At 38.3% G+C, this 26,476-nt stretch overlaps 1 protein-coding gene across 3 annotated transcripts in view; it reads left to right on the top strand.

Moving 5' to 3' along the window:
• The window catches only part of KAT6B (lysine acetyltransferase 6B), a 100,886-nt gene extending 76,072 nt beyond the window's left edge, over positions 1-24,814 (top strand). For 2 of the 3 annotated variants that reach the window (XM_058029184.1, XM_058029183.1), the window contains exons 13-17: positions 14,564-14,795; positions 16,510-16,669; positions 17,271-17,537; positions 18,738-19,038; positions 20,704-24,814. In XM_058029184.1, coding sequence (XP_057885167.1) covers positions 14,564-14,795; positions 16,510-16,669; positions 17,271-17,537; positions 18,738-19,038; positions 20,704-23,189 — 3,446 coding nt within the window. In that variant the 3' untranslated portion in view covers positions 23,190-24,814. The remainder of the gene's footprint in view (positions 1-14,563; positions 14,796-16,509; positions 16,670-17,270; positions 17,538-18,737; positions 19,039-20,703) is intronic. The other variant, XM_058029185.1, reaches the window with a different exon arrangement.
• Positions 24,815-26,476: the final 1,662 nt, after the last annotated feature.

Raw genomic sequence — 26,476 nt, 5'->3', positions numbered from 1 at the left:
ACTTCCTTCTGGCTCCTCTAATTGAAAAGCTCTGTCTTCTGATACAGACAAAAGGTTATTTTTGATTAAAAGCAACAATTCCTTTTAGACAATTTTGGGCTTAGTTTTCTCTCTCTTATGCATTACTATGTCTTGGGTTTTTGCAATATCTTCAGAAAGAGTCAGTCTAGGTTTCCATGTGTAGTTGGACAATAATCTCTTCTAGTTTCATCTTCCAAAGTGGCTTTGTGGTGTTTTCATGTATCAAGAAAGTTTGAAAATGTCTCTGTGCCAAAAGATCTATTTTATAACTCACTTATCTGTGGTTCTCACTGTAGTGTTTCCAGGCTTTCCGCTTTAACAGCAAATTAGGCTATTCCTTTGTGGAAACCTGAAAAGCAGTGATTTTTTTGTGAAGCACCATGTTTGTGCAGCCATCCAAAAAAATCTAATTGAGCAAAACTTAAAACTAGTAATGGACTAATATGTGGCCTCTCATTTAGGGCAACATATTGCTGGTAAGATAGTAGCATTTGGGAAAATGGCAACCCTGTTTGGAAGATGAATCACTTTTTAAATACAATAAACATGTTGATAATAAGTGGTAGAATAGAGTAAAAATGCTGCCTCAGGTTTTTACAGGGCCCCTGAAAAACTCGTATATCAGTAAAGGAAGAGCCTCAGAAAAGGTGAAAGGCTTTCTTGATTGAAGTGCTTTCATTTTTTGGGAGGAAGCTGGAATGAGGTAAATGAGCAAAAGCCATTACAGTACAGAAATTGTGTGATTTCTTCTTTAAAGCATACTTGAAAATGGAAACAATGGCAAACTATTAACAGAAAAGTGCTGTGAGGGCAAAAGAAGGTAGAAGTCATGAAAATGTGTTTTTCTTCATTATGATGAATTCACACAGTTTGTGTTGTGTAGCCTTACTTGGTGGTAAGTACCTGTGTAGACTTCTCTTTAAAGTAACATGTTAAAGAGGATTTTAAACTATTCAGATGGAAACAAGACAGAGATCTGAGAAAACTTGAATTCTTCTAATAATTAATGAATTGACTTCTGGAAAACAAAGCAATTTAAAGAAATGTAAAGGTGGATGATATAATGAAACCAGTGTATTAGGAGAGATCAGAGGAAGTGTGTTCACAGGTGGCATTTAGGTTCTGGCATGCTTCTGGAAGTGCTGAGAGCCACTGTCTGATACCTGCCTGCAGTTTAAAGCCAGGCCTGATCTGCAGAAGGCTCTAAGTGCCACTTGTGTGGTATGTGTTTATATAACAGTGATAGTCTTAATCTCTTTATGAGAAATGATTCGTTGGCCAGAAAGTAACATTTTGGTAAATGTTACTTTCTGGTGAAAGTTACTTTTTGCTAAATGCTTTAAGACAATCATATGGATTTTTTTTAATGTCCAACTACTTTAATTAAAAATGAATATGAAGTAGAAATAGCATTTTAAAAGTTAGATTGTCTGTGAAATTATGAACGCATTCATTAAACAGCTCTTGCACTGTTTTTTTTCCAAAATCTGATGTTAAGATGTTCTACAGTTTGCCCTAACAAATACTGAAATATAACAGAAGTACAGTCTAGGAATAAACACACTTTTTAAGAGTTGTTCACAGTCACGCTTTGCTGTGGTCTGTAAACAGAATTGAGGTGTGGATGAAGTGGGACCATGGGGTTTTTTTAAGATAAAATTTTCTTTAATTAAGAGTACTTCCTTTCTCACATTACAATCCTGAAAGTACTCTTTTGTTACTGCTGGGGCTGTGGCAAACAGTGGAAGGTGAAAATGCGAGACCAGAGGTGGAGAGGAACAGTGTTTTTTTTAATTGACTTTATTGGAAAGGTGTATTCTCAAACCACACTTATAAAGATTTAAGGATCTGTGTGAAACAGTCCTCTTTAGTTTGTTAAATGTGGTGGCCCAGCTGAATCATTCTGTGCTGTGGGGTTTTCTGTGCTTGACCAAGTGACTTGTGTGCCCCAGTACAGAGCACTGTGTCAGTCTCCTCATTGTTATGGGTGATGTTTACAGATGCACTGTGTCCAGATGAAAGGTTGAGTTGCCCTCTTCTTCTTTTTTTCCTCCTTCTCCTTCTTTTTTTTTTTTTCTTTAGGAATGAATTTAAAGTGTCTGTGGTAGCTGTAAATCTGTGAGGAAGCCTGTCTGCTGCTGCTTATTTTCTGTTCTTTTCTTGATGATTGATTATGTTGCTGACCCCAAGGCTTGAGTTTGGCCTCTCCTAAATAACTAATAAGGAGCATTCTGTCAAGCTGAGATTTAGATGAGGGGGGAATGAAGATGGATTTTGAATCAAGCTTAGTTGACTTAAGATTATTCCAAGAAAATCAGCCTCTTGGGATTTCTGGGCATCACTTTTATATAGCTTTAAGACACTGTACATTTATCAGAATTGCAAAAGAAAGCAGACATGTCACTTCAGATACAGAAGCTAAGGCTGTTTTAACTGAAGAGCATCTTTATTCCAGATAACAATGAAAACAGTGAAAAGGCAAGGCTAAACACTGTAAGAATGATAGTAAGTATTTTTTGAACAAAGCTGTATTTATAGGGCATTAGTGAACATGGAAAGCCATCTGCTGAAGTTAAATCTGTCTGGGGACATTGAGGGAAACAAGAAAAATCTATAGATACATTGATGATAGGAGGAAGAATAGGGAAAAGTGACCCTTGTCTGGAAGGAAATGGGGGACCTGGTTACTCAGTATATGAAGAAGGCTGAGGTACTCCTTGGCTTTCTTGCCGTGGTCTTCAGCAGTGATTGCTCCAAACGCATGGCCCAGACTGTAGAAGGCAAAGGCCAGTCGCACTGTTGGTGAGGCACAGAGAGCCTTGTGGCTTCCTTAACAGAGGCCTTGTTTCCAGTGCCAGCATTTTTATCAGTCAGTTCTACCTTCTTTTAAAGAAGTTTTATTTTTCCCTTGTTTACTGCTGTTTTGAGTCACAGTAGATATTTAGCAGATTACTGTATCTTGGGCTTAGCTTTTTGAAGTGTGCTGTAATAGGTACATTTGTGTTTGATGCTTGGTAGGTAATGTGCCCTTTCTTAGGCAATTTCTGTATATGTGACTAACCAGCTATTACCACCAAATTTAATAATAATCTTCTTCACCTGTTAAGGTTTTTTTTCTTCTAAGTCTTATTTGGTTAATTCCCTGTTATACAGCATGCTTTAGCAAATGAACAGCAGTGACATTTTGCTGCTCCTGTCAGACAAATACAGCTTGTATCTTTTGTATCTTATGTGTGTCATGACCACTGACCTGACCAAACACAGCACTTGCAGTGTTTGCTTAGATGTCTTTTGGCTTCTCAGTATTCAGTTCCCTGTTTCACTTCTGTTCATGTTGTTTAGTACTGCTAGGCTGTCATTTGTAGGTATGCATAAAATAATGATAGGAAAAGCTCTTGGGCTCTGGAACTTTATCTCCTCTAAAACTGTCCCTGATACAGTTTTTGTCCAGGGCATCTGTCACTTTCCAAGTGTGATAACAATCTTCCTGAGCCATGAGTCTGAGAGGATTATGTTAACAGCCAGGTTAACACCCCAGCTGAGAGTCAGAGCTTAATGGTATGGATGCCATCTGTCTGTTCTGCTTGGCCTCAGTGCCATATGAAGATTCCGAGAATATTCACTGTACTTGTTATATTAGGCAAAACCTCCTGGTCCATCTTCCTGTCTTGTAGAGTACACAGAGCCTGTAAGGCAAGCAGGTAATGTCTAATGTGCACAGCAGATATATTTACAACCCAGTATTCATGTGCTGTCAGCATTAAACACCAGAAGGTAAAGGCAGTTCTTGAAGGGAGTTCATTCAGCAGTTACAGTTGTAGAAACAATTTACTTCTTGGTGTCATTTATTGAATAGTTTTTAAAATGTAAATTTAAATAACTTAAGATATTGCTTATAAAACCAAGAACAATACAGGGTTGTTAATGATCTTCTAAGCCACTTAACCTACTGACAAATTTATTCATTCAATTGGTATTCAAACTGATGCCCTCTGCACATACAAGTCTTGCTTTTAAGGGTACTTCAGTTCTCTTTCTCTTGCTTATGCTTTCACTCTGCTCGTAAGTAGTCCACTTCATACACAGAACCTCCACTCAAGGGGGTTACTGGCAACTGGCACAGGTAAAATAAGTGTTAGCAAATTAATTCACTCAAAGGGTGCCTTTTGTAGGTCTGACTGTAATGCAGTCATCTTTACCTTTCCTTTTATTCATGAAGGACGTTTGTTTAGCCCTAACCTCTTCTGTGAAGCTTTCTGTAAAGGAGCTAAAGGTTTTTGGGCCTCCTGCGTTGGGTTTACTTGAGGATGTGGAGAGGAATGAGAGCTGGCATTATTTCTTGTAACAATAATGAGAGAATCTTTGGCTTACTCTGTTCATCATGAAGAAAGCTTTCCTTTACTCTGACAAAGAAAAGAGAATGTAGCAGGTTGTTCAGTGATCTGAGCATCTCAAGTTACAGCTAGTCTTTTTAAATAGTGTTTGTGTGGATCTTGGGATTGGGGTCGTTTGAAGCTGATTCAAAAGTACTTTCAAAGAGGATACTAACACCTATTTAAGGTCCTCTATCTTTGACCTTCTTCCCACTGACATAGACAAGAACAGTTCAGAGGCACACAGAATAGTTATGGAAAAAATAGTAACGTGAATTACAGTTTTAGGAATTTTAAGTCTTAATAAGCTCACACTTTCACCTCACCTATTTCTGCCTTGCATTCATGGTCATACCTCTGAACTTGCAGCATTGAGCTGACCTGTATGTATTGAACTGTCGTGTCTGAATACTCAGCTCTTTTGATATTTCTGACTACCCTTTTGAACCTGTGTCTTCTCAGCTTGTTCATATAATATCAAAACAGAGGATGGGATGTTTTGTATGACAAAAATTGTTAGCTCTTAGGATAGCTTGAAATGTTGGTTTGCAGTAAATGTTCAGCTACTGGTGTATTATTAAAACAGTTGCTAGTACTTGCTGTTCGTTCAGATCTTTGGCTTGATACAGAACATTACATGAAAGCTCACAAGTTCTTCCCTGTCATACTAAAGGATTTGTTTTACTTGGGTTTGTTTCAAACAAAACAAACTTTAATGGAAAAGTACTTGATTCCATCTGCCTGAGTCTGGTAATTAATTTGTGGGGGATGGCCTTTAAAGAGATGGAGAGGAACTCCAAACATAGAAGGGTAACAGTTCACAGGTTGCTTCTTTTGTTCTGGATGGATTCTCAGGAGTATGTTTTCTTCTGACACCTACATTAGCAAAATATAAATAGGAGCTGAATAGTGCTGATTATGTAAGGGTTAGATTCTGAGCACAAGATATTGCATAGGAGCTTCCACAAAACATTGATTTGGGAGTAGGGGTCTCTGAGAAGCAGATTTTTAAGCTGTTTCCAGCTCCCAGCAGTAGTTGAATTTTGTTGTGACACTCCTGTCTGCTCATGGTTTTCAGCTGTGTATTGGCATCTTTCAGATGTGTGTCTGGAAGCCTTTCATAAGTACCTTGATTATGTTTTCTGTAGAAGAGTTACTTCAGTGGTGTTGAGTTCCCTTTGCTGCGTGTGGAATTGTATGTAAATGTTGGTATGTGTGATCATGATGTGCATACATAAATATGAACCTGAGATTGACAGGTTTAAGTTAAGCAGTGCATGGCAAAAAGTTGTTATCCTTATAAATCATACTGAAGTCCAGAATGTTAGTGTTACTTAGCTACATGGTGTTACTTTATTTTTCAGATTTAGTGTGCATGTAGTTCTTAAAAGATTTCTGCTGTGAAGGCTACATTCAGTCTAAAACTGTGAAAAGATCAGTCGACTAAAATCTGTTCTTGTGATCCAAAAAACCTGCTCTTACTTGACTCCATTTGCATGACATTAGTGCACAGTTCCTACCCCTTTGCCCTCCAGCAGCTCTTGCCAAGTGGTGATGGTTTCGCTCTGACTTCACTGGCAGATAGACCACAGCAGTGGACTTGACTGCTGACTGCTTAACAACATGAAGACATTAATAACCCAAATGATCCAAATTCTTAATTACAGGTATTGTTGCTCTAATTTGTTTATAGGGCATATTCATGCTAGATATAATACTTTTGATATAAAAAATACTGTTTAAAATGGGCAGAAATGCATCTAGAATATTAATTTAAAAGCACAGACATCTTAAACCCTTCCCAGCCTTTGGATGGAAGTACATAGGAAGTGCTCTCCAAGATGAATTCTTCCCAATAGGGGTATATGCTTACTTCTTGGTGAAGTTTCTTATAACTGTATATCTTAACACTTCATAGAGAGATCCAAACTTGTTTTAAGTGCTTTTTTCACTTTTTGTAATAGTAGGAAAAGATGCAAATGCAATGACCCTTGCTGTAATCTCAGTACACTGTAAAATACAATAAAATATTGATATTAGTTCCTTGTACTGAGCAATATTTAGGCTAAATAGCAGAAAATAGAATAAAATACTGCATTTTAGAGGTGTGTGGTAGTGGTTAAGGAGAAATACAACAAATTTCCATCCTAATGCATTTTGGAGCATAGCATAGAAGGAGGGAGCATATTGATAGATCCTGAGTTCAGAAGGTGATTGAACTTTGTTATAAACAGGTGGATGGCATCAATGACAAACACAAGCAAACCTTACCATTAATGGAGCATTTGGCCCAGAATCAGTTGTTCTGAAGGTCAGAGAGGTGTTAGGAGTTGACACAAGTAAAGAGGGTGATGTGTCACAGGCATCAGTTGGAATGACCACACTAGCACATCAGAAATCAATTTGGACAGCTTTTCTAGAGGAATAAATAGCCATCCTGGTATTGGGCTTGTTGGAGAATAGGATTTTTGAGAGAGAACGTGATTGGAGTGGACAGGGGAAGGGGGCCCCCTTGTGTTGCGTTTGAGATCCCATTATTCCAGTTTCTCACACCCTGTAGGCAAAAGGTGGAATAAGAAGGCAGTACTTTGTCCTTGAGCTATAACTCACTGGGGTTACAGAGATGCAGTGAGTAGCTCACAAGACTGAGCTGCTGCAATGGATGTGTGTCAGTCTCTTCAGGGACAGGCAGGGAAGCCAAGGTTGTCCTCTACACAAAGGAATTACTTGGAAGCATATTCTCTGCTGTGGAATGAATGGGTCATAGCCCTGTCAAGCCTTCAGCATGCTTCAGAGTCAGGGGACAAGGCAGCAGCCATTAATGCTGTGCTGGGCATCTGTTATACATAGCCTGATCAAAAAAAAGGGAAGAGGATGAACCTTCCAAGCAACTGGGTGATACCTGCTAGTGAAAGGCCTTTTTTCCCAAGGACTATTTGAAACTATTCTGCAAGGACAGCAAGATGCTTGGGACACTGTTTAGACACAGATTTTAGAAGGACCTGCTAGGGCAAATGCTTTGTATTTGGCAGCCCAGGCTGTCGTGGTGGGAGGTAGCAGGGTTTTAGATCCTGTGCGAAATTAGGAGGGTAACTATCAGACTAAGGTCCAGAATTTTATCTTGTTTAAAGACCTGCTAAGTGGTGTCCTTCAAGAGGCTTGCTGTGAAGGCAAAGGGGCACAGGATATGTTGATTTCTGGGGACAGATTCCTTAGACTGCAAAAATTACTTATTCCTCTGTTCATGACAATAGCAGGCATGACAGTAAGCCTGCTGGGCTGCAGGGAGAGTTCTTGACTTTAGCAAAGCCAAATTCTCCAAAAGGCATTGGTATTGCTTACATGTACAACAATGTTAAGCCAAAGCTTGGTTGGAATTGAAACTGAGGGAGGTGGAAAGTACCAAAAGGTGGAGAGCTCTTAGAAGTATATGGACAGCCAAAGGAAGAGTAAGCAGAACATGGCACTGCTGATGAATGGAATAAGCATGGTGTGACAACAGAGGGACTTGATGTGGGTCTCAGAAGGGATCTGAAGTACTCTGTACTTTCTTGGCAGGACCTGTTCTCAGGTGTGACAGAATATAAGCAACAGAGTGAGATGCCATCTTTGCTAGAGGAAGATCAAGTTACAGAGTACTTAAGTAAAATGGTGAGATTTGGCCTGGGAAACTGGCTGACATGACTCCAGCACCTCTCCCCATTGGCTTTGAGAAGTCAGGGCCATTGGGAACATCCTCAGTAACTGAAGGATCACAAATGTTACATGCATCTTCACAAAACTCTAGGAAGATGAATGAGTGCGATAAATGGTTGTACACCATATCCCTTGGTGGAAGTCACATAACATAGGTCTGTATAAATTCTGTCTACAGGTATTTCCCTATGTGCTCTGTTCTAAAACTTGGTTGTTAGCATTACAATGCCTCATGATAGGAGAACTTTGAAGTAAGCTTCAGGAAGTTTGGAAGTAAAGTACTGTCAGCAGGCTGTCATTGAGGCACTGTCTTGCATAGCTGCATTTTGAAGTGGACTTGATAATGTGGTACTTAATGCTGGCAGCTTTCCTGCAGCCTATTTATAGGATCAGTGGTGTTTTCCTATTGTTAGTATGGCTGAACAGGTGGAGAGAGATGAAATGGAGTTATGCAATGCCTGCAATTCTGTGTAGCTGTTCAGATGAATTTGATTGCAGTGGCCTTATTGCATGGCTGCAGAGCAAGGTTGTCCTTTAGACTGGCACACTGTGTCTGTGCTGTCCTTGGTTGAGTTCAGCCATTGGCAGCTCTGCTGTATCCCAGCACACACCAATGACAGGCAAAGGGAGCTGCTGCCACTTCCCCTTATTATGGCTGCTGGGTGTTGTAGCAGCTCAGGAGCTGTTCCATGACTGACAACCTGACACTTGTTCTGAGCTATGTCATTCCTGCTTGTCAGCTGAAACCTGATCTTAAAATGGCCTTTCTGTGCAGGCTAGGCTTAAGGAAGTTTGGAATCATATAAGTTTGCTTTTTTGTTTTGCTGTGAGGCAAATTACAATGGCAAAAGAGACTCTGTGTTGGAAGCCAGATTAACAGATTTGAATTTGCTACTTCATATGGTCTATTCCTCAATCTGATTTATTGTCATTACAAGCACACAGTCTGATTTTCTGGGTTTAAAAATTATTGGAAGATTATTCAAAATGATAATGCAGTCTTTATTTTGTATTATTTTAATACATAAGCAATAAATTAAGGGTTTTGCAATGATACTTCTCTTAAATTTTGATCCTTTGTACTGTAAGAGATGGAGCCTCAATTGCCTTCATATAAATGAAGTAAAGATTCCCAAGAAAGAAAAACAGAAATTTCTCTTTGAAGGTGCCATGATGATGCTCATGTAGTTTTACCAGGACACATGGAAGATGATAGCAAAAAGAAAATATTTATTATGTTCAGCAGGGTTTCATCAAGACAGCTTCTTATGCTTTTAAGACCAAGTCCTCTCTTGTTCAAAGGCTAATAGTAGGTTAATAACCACTGGCAGGGTTACTCCTGTAAGACTCAGGAGTTATTCTTGTTTAGGGACCTTTGCTATATTGCATTTTCTCTATGGCTCTTCTCTTGTAAGAGTTGCTCCTATTGAAGAGCTACTTTTGTAAAGTTTGTTGATAATTCTGTGAATGTGGACCTATGAAACAAGGTGTAAACATTTCTCTGTAATGAGTTTTTGCAGTGAAGCAAAGCTCTCCTTTTCTGCATTAAGCTACCATTGGTGTAGCTCTGTTTTTGAAAGAGACTTTTTGGTTGCAGCTTTTCTTTAAGGTAAAATCCTATCTATTCTGTAGGTATTTTGAGAAAAGTGAAGATATAAGTTTGAATTACAAAATTTGAGTAGAAAATTCTGTTCTTTAGAACAACTAAGCTAATCCAAGATAAGGGCTGGAATACTGTGGTAGGACACATAATTTCAAGATATCTGGTTTTTTGCCGTTTCTTTTGTAAAGTGAGCTCTGTCTCAGTTACAAGAATATAACAGACTTCCTTTACTGGTAGTACTTTACTAGTATTTGTAACTTTCTTGTCTGTAGAGATTGATATGATTCATTTCCTAGGAAGTGATATTGAACATCACTTTTTAAATAAGATCAGAACTATGTTTGTCTCCAATGCATGATGTGATTGATACATAAGACACACAAAACTGTTTCTTTGATCACAGGCTCTCAGATAAAATACTTTTCAGATTTTCAGTGTAAACTGTTATTTCCAGAGTTTTTGTAGCAGACAAAAAAAAAAAAATCTGTTCTAGCTAAAAAGCAGGACTCATTAATCCTTACCCTTGGGGTCCACTTTGAAGACTGTTAGTTTTTGTTTTTAGCCTCCCTAAGTGAAAAGCAAATACATGGATTTGTTGCTAGTAGCATAGGAGAAAGGAACTGCAATTTCAAGTGCTTGTGCAGGCACAGAATGAGATTCAGTGCTCTGTTTTCCATTCAGGTACGTTTGAAGACAATGCAATGCACTGATGTTTCAAAACAATAGTTGAACATCGTACGTGGTGCCCTCAAGAGTGAAGTGCCTCTCTTTGTGGCACTGTTGTCAAAGAACCTGCCTGTCTGTAAGCAGTGAAGTTCAAGGACTGGAGGAGTTGTGTTAGATCTGCACAGTGTCCATGGCATATGTCACTGTTATTTGTGGAGAGGTTGCTGTGTCAGATCCTCCCTTAAGGGAGCACACGGTTAATAGAACACAGAAAATAGTACTAAAGTGTCAGCCAGTGGCATCTTCTGGAGAATATTGTGTTGAAGCTGCCTCAGGATGCTCTGGATGGATTATATTCTGGCTATGTGGAATTTTCAGTAAAATGTACAACTCTATTGTTCATTGGAGAAGGCAAGAAATGTTGTTACCCTTTCATAAAAGGATGAGTGATACACTTACAAGCCAACTACAACCTTCCATTTCCCCTTCTTAGAAGCTACTCAGCTATGATTATTTATTTTCCAGTGTGGATGCTAACTGACTGACTATTGTTTGCTCTTAAGCTAAACCAAGTAATCTTGGTATTTAATAATAAAATACGGCATTCCTAGGACTAAAATACAGCATGTTCTAGGTGGTTTTAAAGTAAAAATAATAAATATAATTGCATCAAAAATGCTCGTTCAAACTTTCATATTAGCTGAGTTCCCTAGCTTCTCAGGTGAATGGGAAGCCAAGTCTTCATTCAATCCTGTGCAATATGCATAACATGGTTTGGCTGTTGCTGTGTGTCACTGAGCAACAGTGTGACCATGCAGTCTTGTGTGAACACAAACAAGTGTAATTCAAACACCTACAACCAGTTCATAAGTTGGGTTTTTTGGTTTGCTTGCATCAGGATTAATTCCTTAGCTTGCTGAAAGCCTAATGGCTTTATAATTATTATGGTCAGTATTAATTGCACTCATGGAAACGGAACATTTCAGTCTAGGTGTCTGTTCTTTGACTGTTCATCAGAGATTGTGGGTTTGAGGGGATCTGGGCACTGGAACAGGTTGCCTGGAGAGGTGGTGGAGTCTGCCGTCCTGGATATGTTCCGAAGCTGTCAGGACACAATCCTGAGCAACATGCTTTAGGAGGACCATGCTTGAGCAGGGAGGTTGGCGAAGGTGACCTCCAGTGGTCCCTTTCAACCTTAACTATTCTGCAAAATGAAATGATAAATTGATTTGTTCATTGCTATAGAAGATAAAACATGTATTGAGAGCACTCAGATTGCAGGAGTGTCTTTAAAAAAATCTTCAAATTTCATTTTACTTTGTTCTGTCAGTTTTAGTTTGTTCATTTGGTCTTTCCCAGTGTACCAGTTGTTTAATGTCTTTGTTTGCTGCTGCTTTGTATTTCACTGGCCTCTGTGCAGTCTGTATCTGTGTTGTCTTACACCTTTGAAAGCTAGCCTGCATTTGCCACCATATTAAAAGCAAAAGAACCAATGTGTTCCTTCAATAGATTAAAAAATTCAGTTCAGCTGTCTCAAGCTAAATTTATAACTATGTTGTGATTTTTGCTTAATGTTATGAAGCTGAGGTAGTGATGTTTAGAAGTGCGTGTGGTAGGGAAAGAAGGATGTGTCAGGGGCATTTGGAGGTATGAGACTTAATGAAATAGCTGCTGTTGGCATTCTGTAACTTGAAGTGTGCATGAAACTGCTTTCATGCCATAGGAGTGAAAGGGGGCTGATCTGATCCTGATTTTTAGAAGATTTTCAGGAGAGAGCTGATGAGATGTAAGTCTGTTTACCTCACAGCCCACATGACAATAAATTGCTCCTAGTGAACACACAAATAAATGCAGTGAATGGAGGAGGAAGATGGACTCTGCACTGCTTGCAGAAGGGAGTGATACTTAATAAATCTTACCGAGCTCTTTAAAAATGCCAAAAAGTATGGACATTAAACTGCCTGGTTGGTTCCAATTGTTTGGATGAAGCCAGACTAATTCTGTTTGCCTGTGTTTCAGGTGGTGGTTGCCAGTTTCAGATTGTCCCTTGGTTTTCTCTGTTGGCCACTGTCCTGCTATCAAGCCTAGGCCTCTCATCTCATGCTATTTAACTTGTTTGAAAATACAGAACCAACTATCAAAAAAAATCAGTAGTTAACTAACTGAAAGTTTCTGGAGACTGGCACACATATATTACTGTTTCACATAAGTGTGTTGTGGATCCTGTAGCTATTTCAGGGGTGTTACTAGGAATCCTATAGATTGAAATTACTGGATAATTACAAGTCAGTTTGTTTAAATGTATGTTTTAATGCCTAATTATCTCCTTAATTCGTGTTGAAGGCATAAAATTTATGTATGTATATGAACTTTCCCTGCCTCAGATTGCATTTCTTCTAATTGTTTCAAATCTTGGGTAAGATGAAACCTCAGTGATTCTGGGGAGGTTTGTGTGACAGAAATCAAAGGCTGTAAATCGCATTTGGTGCACTGCTTTGCTATAAAAAACTTTAAATGCTGAAATACCTTAATTTTTATGGTAGTGTTTCTTCTGTAAAACAAAATAAATTTACTTGCTGAGTTTCCATGGTACCATGCAGATGTAGGCAGGCTTCATGTAGCTTTGTAGGGGTAGGCAGATGTGGGATGGTATTCCTGAAGCTCTGGCATTTTATCACAAATCATGCTAATAGATATGAAAGGCACACTGCTTAGTTCAGTATCTGTGTTGTGATCACTTGAGATATGTAGTAGGATGTCTACTTTTCTATGTAAATTTATTGAGGCAAACTGGAGATTAGACTATGATGTATATCTCTGTATGTGTTTTTCTAAATTCTGTTGTGGATCAAGAAAGGGAAGATCAATGTTTCAGGCAGAGTAAATAGAAAAATATTTGTATGTGTATTATGTGGTTTTATCTAAGGAAAATACATCTGTGTGTGGTTTGTGTATGGTAGACCATACAGCAAAATAAGGAAGCAGCCACTGCTTCTCTTCAACCTGGATATCATATGCAACCTGTTAATAATATGTTTTTGATGTATAGATGATTGGATTGGGAGAAACTTTGTGAAGAGGTTAGTAGGATTTGTTTAATGAACATGACATGACTGTACTAGATATGTTTTACATCAGTCTTTGAAAAATTTGAGGGGAAAAAAGTGTTTTAAGAATATTGGAAGGCACAGGAGCTGTATATTTTGGTGGATTCCAAATGACTTTAAGTAATGTAATTCCATAAAATTCCATAAACATAATACCTGTGCTTATGGTGGAGGAAGCTTTTTGTTTACCTGGTTGTTTAAGGCCTGTGTGTTGGCAGTTTTTGGAAAGGCACAATGCAGAATATGTATCGCAGAGGGATGAATTACTATGAAAGGATACCTGTTATTAATGATGGTATTTTTTTCTCTATACTGAATTGATTTTACAGGTGGCATTTTCTGGTATCTCCAAGCAGGTGTATTCTACTCTAAACTGTAAAATGCTTTTAGAGCTGGAGGGTTAAAAAGTACTTGAAATATACATAGACTATAAAATGGAGGTGGTATGTTGTGTAATAGTGGATCAGTTACTGTCTTGAAGACGGCAAGCAGGAATTATGTGAATGTTCTTAAAAGTGAATTAAGGGAGATTATTTTTTATTTCTCTTAACTAATTCTCTGAGTAATTTATCTTGTGAATTATGTTGCCTCCAAAATACAACTTCTCACTGTTTAATCAAAAACTTGTGTCACTTGGGGCTTCTTGAAAAAAAATGACTTTACTGATACTTTCTCTTGAGATTCTTCTGCAACTTCTTGGCTTCAGTAACTCATTTAAGATTAACACTATTTCTGTAACACTGGTGTAAATGTTTCTCAAAAGACCAGAGTTGTAGTTCTGAGGGAGAACTTATATGATGAGACCTGTTCCAAAACATGTTGGCTTTTTCTTCTCATGCTTGCCTTACTGCTAGAAAGGGGGCTTTGGTTAATGTTTGATTCTCATAACATTCTGAGTCACTCACAAGAATTTGATCTTTCCTATGTCACTTCAATGATGAAAACTCATCTCTTTTATAGAGAGCATTTATTTAATTGCAAGACATTCAAGCAGTCATGCTGATGATCTTTTGTATTAATTCCAACTTTCTTATGGGCTAATTAAAATTCCTTGCTTTTGTTATCTCCATAAGGTATCCTGTTTCTTTTTATTCTAGGTTATTTACTTTCTAGAAGAGAGGGTCAAGCAGGATCCCCTGAAAAGCCATTGTCTGATCTGGGTCGTCTCTCCTACTTGGCTTATTGGAAAAGTGTCATATTGGAATACCTGAACTGTCACCATGAAAAACAAATCAGCATCAAAGGGATGAGTCGAGCTACTGGAATGTGTCCACACGATATTGCCACAACTCTGCAGCAACATAGCATGATAGATAAAAGAGAAGATAGGTCAGTGAATCTTGTAAAAAAAATTCTAAAAACTGAGACAAAACATTCTCTACTTACAAAACAGTTGGTGTGGAAAATGTCTATGTGAAAGTTTGACTTTAAAATGAGTGATAACTATCTTACTGTAGAAGTCAGTGCAGATGGGTTTTACATACAGAGCTTTTCTTCCTGGGGATTCTTTGGATGCTCCTTCATGTTAATGGCTACTAGAAGTATGTGGCCAGCTCAAAACACTTTCAGTTAAGAGTTTTGTTTCATTCAGTATAATCTTCCCCAAGTGTTCCCAGCTCTTGCTGTGCAAATATTTTGCTTGAATACCGGTAAGAGAAAAATTGGTGTTTGTGGGTGTCAGTCTGTCTTTCCACACCTCCTCTTTCAATCATTGCTGATCAGATCAACTCTACAGGAAGTGCTCCTTTTCAAGATACTGGTAATACAAGTTTCTGTTTAATGTTATGATCAATGTGCACTGAGAAGGTGAGTTCCTTTTTTGTGAATTCTTTTCTTCATGCTCTTGATGGGTATTTTAGAACTTTCTGGGTTGTTGTTCTTGTTTGGTCTTTTTCTTTCCATAAAATGTCTTAAATGGCTTTCAATGGTATTTGTGTTTCTGAAGATGATCTTAATTCTTACTGGATATTCCCATCATAGAAACTTTATAATTGAGCAAAGCTGCCTTACAAACACTGGCCTGCCAAAACAATAAAATTAAAATCAGAAAAAGTTCAGCCTCAGTAATTTTTGTGTCCCAGCACAAGTATTCAAAACTAGTAATTTTTGAACCAGTAAGAATGCAAGTCTTCAAAAAGGAGGCTGGTTTACAAGATGGTGTGTGAGAGTAGTAAGAGGAGTGCTGGCATTGCCTTGAACCTCTTCTGGAATACTTAGTTATGGACAACCTGAGGACAAATCTATTTCAAGGGAAGTTTTTTGTACATGTTGTGAAGTAGAAGTTTTTCCATATTCTGGAAAAGGGTTCTGGACCTGATTTCTTTTTTTAAACTTTGTTTTTCACTGAGAGAGTGTTGTTACTTCACCAACCTGATTTTTAAAGCACTTGAAATGCTTGCTAATCCTTGTTGTTTAGAATTGTGTAGTTCTTTGTAACAGGGGAGTTTGGTGAGATATGTACATACATATATATATATATATTAGCATACTGTGCTATTTTATTAGTCTTTACCTACTTTTGATATGCCACTTCATAGTAATTGGAAGGTCATGTTGTACTTCATTAGCACAGAACTAAAGTATATTTGTATGCTTCGTTAGAAAACCTGTGCTTCTGACTTGCTTTCTTGTCCCCTTATGTCTTCAGCTGTAACATTGACTTTCTCACTCTTGACTTGATGATCCACAGAGTTTTCTATGTATGTTTTGAAATTGTTCTGGCAGTGATTGAAGTGCCAGCACTAGACTTCTTGAATTAGGTTTAGGGTAGTCAACTATAAAACCTTTACTTTGCTGTCTGTTGCCCTAGTGATGGCTAATATTGAACTTTCACTTCATAAACTTTTGTTCCTTCACTTCCTCTCAGTAAACAGTCAGTAGTGTAAGAATGTTATCACTGTGTGTAAGCTGGTATTTTTAGTTTGATGGATCCCTTCATTAACCTGTATTTTTTCACAGGTTGTTTTGCAAAAGGATGTCAACTATAGAAAGGCTGTTCCAGGTGATCCTGTTCTAAATTAAATTACTGTTTATTTGATTGTAGATTTGTAATTATTAGAAGGGAAAAGCTGATTTCAAGTCATATGGAGAAACTGAAAGCGAATCCACGTATCAATGAAGTAGATCCCGAAAGCTTGAGATGGACTCCTTTGTTAGTTCCTAATGCTGCAGTTTCTGAAGAAGAGAGGGAAGCAGAGAAGGAGGTAATATCAGAGATATCTTCTGAGTTTCTCTTCCTTTGGCTTTCATCACTCTGAATATTCAACATTAGACTGTCTTAAATAGAGCAGATTTAGCTTTGACCACTGCATATTGCTATTGCAATGCAGAATTTTTGGAAGCTGCGCAGCAACACATGGTAACTTTGGGGGGATGCATATGAAAACTTAAAATGTGAATCACTTGTCATGGAGCTGTATTTATCACTCTTGAGGTAGTCAAAGAGCATGTAATCAGATCAAATTTGGTGCAGAGCTCAGGGGCTGCACTTTCAATCGATTCTTTGTGTTCTCAACTTGCTCAAAGTGATCCAGTCAGTGGGCATGTAATGTAGTGCTAAAGGACTTAAATCAATTCGCTGCATCATTAATAGTGCTAAATATCCCATGAAATGCAATCTTCTTTGGTTTGTTATCTGTTAACTGTTGTAAAGGAGCAACTAGATGATTCAGCTGAAATGTTGTTGTTAGGTTAGCCAGCAGTGCTAATCAGGGTTGACTTATTTTAACTATTTAGCTGCATGTAAAGGATATGGCTAAGTGAATGCTGTTTCAGTGACCTGTTATTTTAACCTCAACCCTTCAGGCTGAGCGTCTTATGGAACAAGCTAGCTGCTGGGAAAAGGAAGAGCAAGAAATATTCTCCACAAGAACTAATAGTAGGCAATCACCTGCAAAAGTACAATCTAAAAATAAATATTTGCGATCTCCAGAAAGTGTGGCCGTGGTGGGGGAGCGAGGGCAGTGCACAGAACAATCTAAGGAGAGCAGTGAGGAGGATGGCGGGGATGAGAATCAGCAGAGTTCGCCTCCCCGGCTGACCAAGCCCCAGTCCCTGGCCATGAAGAGAAAGGTGTGTTACCTTAGAGCTTCATTCAAAGCCATTTGTCTCTGATTTCAATCACATCCCTACCATCCAAGTAACAACCTGGTTTTTTGCAAACATTTATTAGACTGTTTTAATCCTTTGTGTTATTTGAACACTTAACTACTCCTTTCTTCTCTTTTCTGCACTCCATCCAGTTTTTATCTTTTGAATTTTTCACAGAACTATAAAATACTAGTGACATAAAAAAATCAGAATTTTCTGTTAATTTTTAAACTAGAGATTGCCCTCTGGTGTTTGGCATTGGTATTGGTTCGATATCTTAATGGTTCTTTCTTTTTTTTGTATTAAGATGGAGTCCAAGCTTGTGCGGTTTGTCTTTTTATATTTTTTTTTTAATATAGAAGCTCCTAAAAGGGGAATACTGTTTTTCAAAAGAAATGTTGTTAAAACAGATCGGGGGTTTTTTACCCATATTCTTCTCATTTAAACATTAAATTCTGGTTACTGCCATGTTTGCAATAATTTTTGAATTTCCTTAAAAATACCAACTCTTTGAGTTGCTTAAATTAGTAAACTTAAGAAACCCAAAATTTTAAAGCACTCACCTTAGCCTTTATATTTAGGTGTCTCTGCTGAGAATTAGGAAGTTGGATTGTCCCTTTGGTTATACTTTGTGAGCTTACATTAAGTAACCATAAATCTCTGAGTATGTATAATAATAGGAAAACAAAATCTTGAACAGGTTTGGTTTTTTTTATAACAGCCAACTGTAGGATGCTTGAGGTGCACTTCTTCGATGTTATCTGTTTTTCTGTGTACATTCTTATTTCTAAAAATAGCAGAAACCCAAAAGGTAGAAGAAAAAGCTTTGGTACTTGTGAAGGTTGTTGTGGAATTATAAATCTACAGAGGAAAAATGTGTGAGTGCAATTTATGTAACAGTGCTGTGAATATTATTTGACAGAAGAAGGTAAAAGATACTACAATATAAAGAAAATCCTAGTCTTCATTTTTACTTATGGAAAGGTTTGTATACATACCTCTTTTAACTGTTTAGACATTTTACTTTTAGATTCTGTCTACATTTGAATTTGATGCCACGTAAGGTGTTTTTTTTCAGTGAGTAAATGGATTATTATAAACTTGCTCTACAAAAAATCATGTCCAGAATCAGTTAATGAACAGGAATGTAGGAAGAGTCTGATTTGTGGAATTATTTTTCAGAGACCTTTCATACTGAAAAAGAAAAGGGGCCGTAAGCGCAGGAGAATAAACAGCAGTGTTACCACAGAGACAATTTCTGAAACAACCGAGGTGCTGAATGAGCCATTTGATAACTCAGATGAAGAACGTCCCATGCCACAGCTGGAACCCACCTGTGAGATGGATGGAGAAGATGATGACTTGAAGCCTGTGATTAGAAAAGCTTTGGAGTATCAACCTGGGCAGCAGAAACAGGAAGAAGAAGAGCAGAACAAGGAGGAGAAAGATATTCATTGTTACAGGCGTGATGAAAATTGTACAGGTAAACCTAAAATGTTCTCACATCTTCATAAAAATAATTTTGTTGGGTTGCCTTCAAAAGAAGTGTTTATTTTTGTCAGGCATCTGGAAATTTTTAATGAGATGTATTTAGCTGTTATTGTTTGAACAATTTGCTCCTTGTGTTCAGGAAACAAATCTTATTCAGTCTGAGGCATTGAAGTTCTTGTCATATTGTCAAAAACAGCTTCTATGTCCCTACAGCAGTGCATTTCATATTCAACAGTGCAAAGGGTATCGCTGGAATATTGTCCAGTATAGTTTTTGTGTCAGTGGTGCAGGATACAAGCAAAAAGTAACATTTGATTTACACAAATATCTTTCTATTCAATATTGTTGGTAATTCAGCAAAATGTTTGGTGCTTCTGTGGCTTACTATATCCTCAGCACCAGGTCCTGTTTTATTTCCCCATGAAAGAGACAAATTTAACTGTGTCCTTTCAAAGCTGCTTTTCTAGTTTGATTTCAAGGATATTTCCTGGCAGAAAAGTTAATGGATGGATAGTGAAACTACTAATGAGCTATTATGAATGTACACTCTTCCCTTGACCTCCTGGCCCTCAAATTATGCTTATAAGTTTTAATTCCAGAATGAATGACTGGAGTCTCAGGTCTGTGTATTTTCTCTAAGGTGCCAGTAGCTACTACTTCAGTATTTGTGTAATTGCATGGGAAGTTCCATCCTTGCGATCCTCAGTTAGGGATCATGGGCTGGTTTCTATTTCAAACAGCTCTTGTGTGATGTGGTACATTAGAATATTACCACTTTTTCCAGCTTCTCAAGAGAAACTGCTTAAACTAATAGTGGCAAGTTCCAGCTCTGTCCCAGTGGTCAGGTTTGCACAGTTTTAAGTAGACTGGTTTTTTTTGGCCTATGGACCACATCATCACAATATAGAAGTATCACTGAAGCCATTATAATCCCAAGTGCAATATCTTATGTCTTGATAATTTTCCTTTTTTCTGAAGTATGTGTAAGTAGTATCTGGGAAGAAAGGAAAGAGGCAAATGTGTTTGGGTTCTTTTTTTTTGTTTTAGTCAGTGGATTAGTTTAGTATTCTGATGCACTCTGTGTGTAATTGTAATTATCTTTTGCAGTCTGTCATCTCTTGTGAACCATGTCATGAGATGTTGCCCATGACAAAGTACTAGATTGAATGACCTTTTTTCAATATTGGTATTAAAGGATGATTATATATTTTTTATGGTCTGTCCTCCAGAATGGTCAAAGAGGAAACTCAAGACTTTCATGTCATTACTGTCAAAAAAGATAAATGTGTGTTAGATCAATGTCTATATAAAGTCAAGGCGTACTTCTATTCTGAAACCAAAGGTGGAAAATCAAATATTTGGACAGTATTTGCTTTAGTTTACATGTCTTGTCATTTAAATCTCTGGGATTTTTCTCATGTATAAATGGTGGTTCTGATAGTGTCTGTTAAAAGGCCACCAAACCATAACATATCTGTGTAGTGTGTTTGAGCTGTAGGTACTACATTGTCCTACTGTGCTTTGAGACCTGTTTATAACTCTTGTTTCCTACTTTCTTAATACATTTGAGTTTATAAGTTATTTTCAGGTTTATATTGGAAAATATTGATTAGTCTGCAAGCTAAGACTTTTTTTTTGTCTCTGTTACCTCCCAAAGATAATACAGAGGATGTAGCTGTGTTGGAAGAAAGCACTAAAGACAATCTTGAACCTTTAAAGAATAAGCAGGGTTGGCCCAAAGGAGTTAAACGTGGTCCATCTAAATGGAGGCAAAGCAAAGAAAGAAAACCTGGCTTTAAGCTTAATTTGTACACTCCACCTGAGACTCCCATGGAGCCTGACTATCAGGTGCAGGTGGAAGAACAAAAGGAAGTAGCTGAAGACAAGCCCTCTTCAATTCCTGCTGTTACAGAGGAGGCTATTAAAGAACCTGCTGAAGCACTGCCACCACCAGATGATGAGGCAAAAGAAGTAGAACCTGAACCTCTGCACGCACCCAGTGAACCCTTTGAAAAACAAGAAAATGATACTATGAAAGCTGGGGAAGAAGAAAGGAGCATAGAAGAAGATGGAAGCAATTCAAAAGATCAAGAAAAAGACAAAGCAGAAGAAGTTTTTGTGCAGAAAGAGGAGTCTGTGCATTTGGAGGATCAGGAGGAAGAAGAGGAGGAGGATGAAGAACCTTCTCACAATGAAGATCATGATGCAGATGATGAAGATGATAGTCACATGGGTTCAACAGAAGTGGAGAAAGAGGAATTGCCTGGTGAAGCTTTCAAAGAAATGCTGGAAACTCAGCAATCTTTTTTAGACGTAAATGTTCAAACTGGTAATTCAAATCAGGAGGAGTTAATGGATTGTGGTGTTGACCTTGCAGCTGATGAGTGTGCAAGTGACCAGAAAGAACTTGCTACAGATTCAGACCCAGTGCCTGAATCCGATGATGATCATGCAGACAACAACCAGGACCAAAAAGCTGGTGAAGAACTACATTCCGATTTCAAGGGAGAAAGTACTGAGACCATGGAGATTGACTCAGAGACCGTTCAGGCAGTACAGTCCCTAACCCAGGAGACAAGTGAACATGAAGATACATTTCAGGACTGTGCAGAGACTCAAGAGGCCTGTAGAAGTTTGCAGAACTATGCCCACAATGACCAAAGTCCCCAGATGACCACACTGGATGACTGTCAGCAGTCTGACCATAGCAGCCCAGTTTCATCTGTGCACTCTCATCCCAGCCAGTCAGTTCGTTCTGTTAATAGTCCAAATGTTGCTCCTTTAGAGAACAGCTATGCTCAGATCAGCCCAGATCAAAGTGCCATTTCTGTGCCATCTCTGCAGAACATGGAGACCAGCCCAATGATGGATGTTCCCTCAGTTTCTGATCATTCACAGCAAGTTGTGGATAGTGGGTTCAGTGACTTAGGAAGTATTGAGAGCACAACAGAAAACTATGAAAACCCAAGCAGTTACGATTCTACGATGGGTAGCAGTATCTGTGGAAACAACTCTTCTCAAAACAGTTGCTCGTACAGCAGCCTTACATCTAGTAACCTAACACAGAGTAGCTGCGCAGTGACCCAGCAGATATCTAACATTAATGGAAGCTGCAGTATGATGCAACAAGCAAACATCAATTCTCCTCCCACTTGTAATGTAAAATCTCCCCAAGGCTGTGTTGTTGAAAGGCCTCCAAGCAGCAACCAACAGTTATCCCAGTGCAGCATGGCTGCTAATTTCACCCCACCTATGCAGTTGACTGAAATCCCTGAGACTAGCAATGCCAACATTGGATTATATGAAAGAATGGGGCAGAGTGAATTTGGAGCAGGGCATTACTCACAGCCATCTGCCACCTTCAGCCTTGCTAAACTGCAACAGTTAACTAACACGCTTATGGATCATTCTTTGCCTTACAGCCATTCAGCTGCTGTAACTTCCTATGCAAACAGTGCCTCTTTGTCTGCCCCCTTAAGTAACACGGGGCTTGTTCAGCTTTCTCAGTCTCCACACGCTGTTCCTGGAGGACCCCAAGCACAGGCTACCATGACCCCTCCCCCCAACCTTACTCCTCCTCCTATGAATTTGCCACCTCCCCTTTTGCAGCGTAATATGACTTCATCGAATATTGGAATATCCCACACCCAAAGACTGCAGACTCAGATGGCCAGCAAAGGTCATGTCTCTGTAAGAACCAAATCCACACCTCTGCCACCTGCTGCTGCAGCCCATCAGCCCCAGATTTATGGGCGAGCATCACAGACTGTGGCCATGCAAGGGCCCGCACGGACCTTAACGATGCAGCGTGGCATGAACATGAGTGTAAATTTGATGCCAGCCCCTGCTTATAATGTCAATTCAGTGAACATGAACATGAACACCCTTAACGCCATGAATGGTTACAGTATGTCCCAGCCAATGATGAATAGTGGGTATCACAGTAATCATGGGTATATGAATCAAACCCCTCAGTACCCTATGCAGATGCAGATGGGAATGATGGGAACTCAGCCATATGCACAGCAGCCAATGCAGACAGCCCCCCACAGTAACATGATGTACACTCCCCCGGGCCACCACGGCTACATGAACACAGGCATGTCCAAGCAGTCTCTCAATGGCTCCTACATGAGGAGGTAGGCCCTGGCAGAGACACGCTACCCAACTGGCGTATGGCATTGATCTGCACAAATACCTTTGGAGAGTACGATTTCTAAACCAGCAATTGGTGTGAATGCAAAAACATTTGTTGGCACCATTTAAAAGCTGTATGCAGCAGAAAGCCTTATACAACTTTTTCTTTATTTCATGCTTTGTTGGGTTTTTTTTGGGTTTTTTTTTTTCCTTGGTTTTGTTTTGTTCTGTTTTGGGGTTTTTTGTTTATTCTTTTAACATTGTGAGATTTAACTTCTCTTTGGGGGGAATTAGGTGGTTTTCCATTTTTTGTTTATTTCACTGAGCTTGAAGTTCTCTGGAAAGGAAGAACTCTTTCTATGAACTGCAATTACACAGCAGCTGATGGTTCAGAGCCATTTTATGTGCCTGCTCCCATTAAAAATGTGGATAAATAGACTCCAAAACTATCAGACAGTACTGGATCATGAGCTTTTTCTCTCTCCTTTCCCCACATGTAAATGCCTTTTAGCAGTTCTTTTATTGTATTATTTTGTTTCTGAAGGTGACACTTCTGCATGCCGCTAATGTCTTTGTTAGTGACAGTGCATTTTGTAGTACTGTACAAGTGTTGTGCTTAACAGTAAGCCATTTCTTAATTTTTTTGCCTTGATTAGGTTACCCTAGTTTGAGGGGTAAAAAAACCAGAACTATATTTTTGTTAATTATAAAACTTGTAAAAATAATAAAAAAAAGCTGCAAAAGCTATTCACATTTTGGTTAGTTCAAAGGGTTTTATTGCTGTATGTTTAGTGTAAAGTTGAGACTCTTTTCCATTTTTGTGACCAGTTTCTTTGGGGCTGGGTAGGAAAAAAGGCAGCTTTCTGTTTTATAATAACTTACGTTTTTTTGTTGATTGAAACATCTCAGTGTTTATTTGTCAAGTTTTGAAACATTTTCGTATATGTCCAAATACTTGGCAGGATTTAAAAAAAAAGTAGTGAATTTGGTGTAAAGTTGCTATTTTATGGAAATGCCTCTAACTTTACATTTTCATTCCATCTGTAGATTTTTCTATCTTTATAAAATATTGGAGTTATTTTTTAAGGGAAAAAATAGAGCAGTAGCGTGTGAATAGCTCAAACTAAGCTTACAGATCGCATGTAAAAAGGCAAAAGTTATTTGTGTCTGTTTATATTGCTTCCTTTTTTGTAGCCTTTGTACCTGTACAGAGTGACTGTAAGGGCCGAAGAGAAGAGGCTTGATACATGTAAAAATAGGACCCAGTGACACTCTTGTATTTATCTGTTATCTTTTTAGTCAGTCACTTAAAATACCCACAAAAGACACACCCAAGCAACAAAAATAAAAACTGCAAAAAACTACACCCCTCCCTCCCAAGCTGTACATTTTAACATAAAATAAATTATGATGAGCCATTTTTAGCCTCTTGTGTCTTGTCATAGTTTGATGTTGCATGGGAATTACCTCCTGAAACAGTGTTTGTTACAGTGCTCTCACGTGCTTGATCTAAAGCCCATTACAGTCGGTGGGGTTTGGATTAGGCTGTTTAGAGCTTAAGTGTAGGTTACTCATCATAATTGCATACACCCTGTGAAAATAAAGAATACCTAAGATTATTTTTTTTAATAATCTTAATAAAATATTGAATAAATATTGAATAAATATGTATTTAATACCTTACAAGGTTGTCAATATTTAATATATGAAACTTCTTTCCTACAGAAGGTGTGAATATATATATCTCTATATAAAAGGATATATGATAGTAACAGACATGGTGTTTGAACTGTATTTTAATGATAGAATTGTAATCTCTTCCATTGTCATTGTTGCTGGGTGACAAGATGATGCAAATTCTGCATTAAATGTATGGGTTCTGTGTATATGCATGTATGTGGGCACACACAAACATACACACAGATGAGCACTTCTCATGTAACAACATAAGGTCTGTTAAAGACAAGAAGGCTGTCTCTATGTGATCTCCTGAGTGGACAAATTCAAAAAGTCCCTGTAATAATTGTTCAGAATGCTTCTAATGTGAATGTTGCCACTCTCACTGCAGTAAGGTTACTAGTTAAGGTAAAAGGAGTGGCCATCTTGACTGAAACTGTCCCCATTTCAGTATATAAAGCAGCTTTAAAGGTAATATTTCATATATCTTAAAGTCAAAGAATTGTGTATTTCTTTAAATAAAACCATTACTGTGTGGTAGTACCAAATGAAGAAATTGATAGTACAAATTAATGTGCATGACCTGTTGTAGTTTTAATACAATGGAGCAGCAGTCTAAAATAGTGAATCTGAATGAGAGCTAAAATTGCTGATCAAATGGTGATCTGGAATAACTTGAGTTTTAGGAGTTCAGAACACCTGATAAGGAGAGCACCATACAAGAAGGATCTTGGTTCATGCCCTTACATTGTTAAATTTGTTGATTGAAGGCAGAGAGTATTCATAGTACTTAAACTTTGTTTTCATCTTTACAAAGCAACTCACCTCTTTATGATTAAGAAAAGTGGAACTTGATGCAGTTATGTGTAGCCTTCAAGTGTGTCTAGCTTTATGTCTTCTGATTTTTCATTTGTGTGTTTTTACAGTGAGTGAAAAATGCTTCTGGGTCTTTTCTGCTGCTGTTCAGTTTCAAGTTATGAAGCCAGTAATATACAAGCAAATCAAACCTTCTTAACATTTCAGATATTTGCTAGCCTGAAACAGCATCCTGACTCCAGCATATTGCTAAAATTCTGTATTTACAATATATGGGTTAAGAGTTGGTTGGGAAATGATGCATAGTGTGTGCACAGCAGGCAAGTTTCTGTTATAATCTTGTTATTTCAGAATTTAATTCCTTTTAGGAGGACAAGGAACTATCCTACATCTTTTCCCATAACAGCTGTTTAGCTGTGAATTGCATTTTGGCACTAAAATTTCTGATAAATAAGAAGGTTGTTTTTTCCTTGGCAGATGTACTTGTTCTCTATCTTGTATGCACCTTGCAGTGTCAGTTTTGACTGTGTTCTCTAGCACTATTCCACAGGGGAATGAGCTCTTGCTTTTACTGTCTTCAAAAAATTCTTCACAGAAGTGCAACAGGTGATTCTTGTGAAAGGCAAGAGGCTCTTTGGCTATGCACTCTCACAGAATGCTCCATGCCACTGGTGGCTGGCAAGAAGGAAATCAACTTGCCTTGTTCAGTGTGTGTTTCCTGCAGAGCTGGCTTGGAGCTGAGTCGGTGCTGCTGACACTTGTGAAGCAGCAGCTTGCAAGAGCTGCCTCACTTTGTGTAA

This window comes from Melospiza georgiana, chromosome 8 (assembly GCF_028018845.1).
Source record: "Melospiza georgiana isolate bMelGeo1 chromosome 8, bMelGeo1.pri, whole genome shotgun sequence".
NCBI lineage: Eukaryota > Metazoa > Chordata > Aves > Passeriformes > Passerellidae > Melospiza > Melospiza georgiana.
Note: the sequence above shows the minus strand (reverse complement) of the source record. Positions and strands in the feature narration are given on the sequence as shown.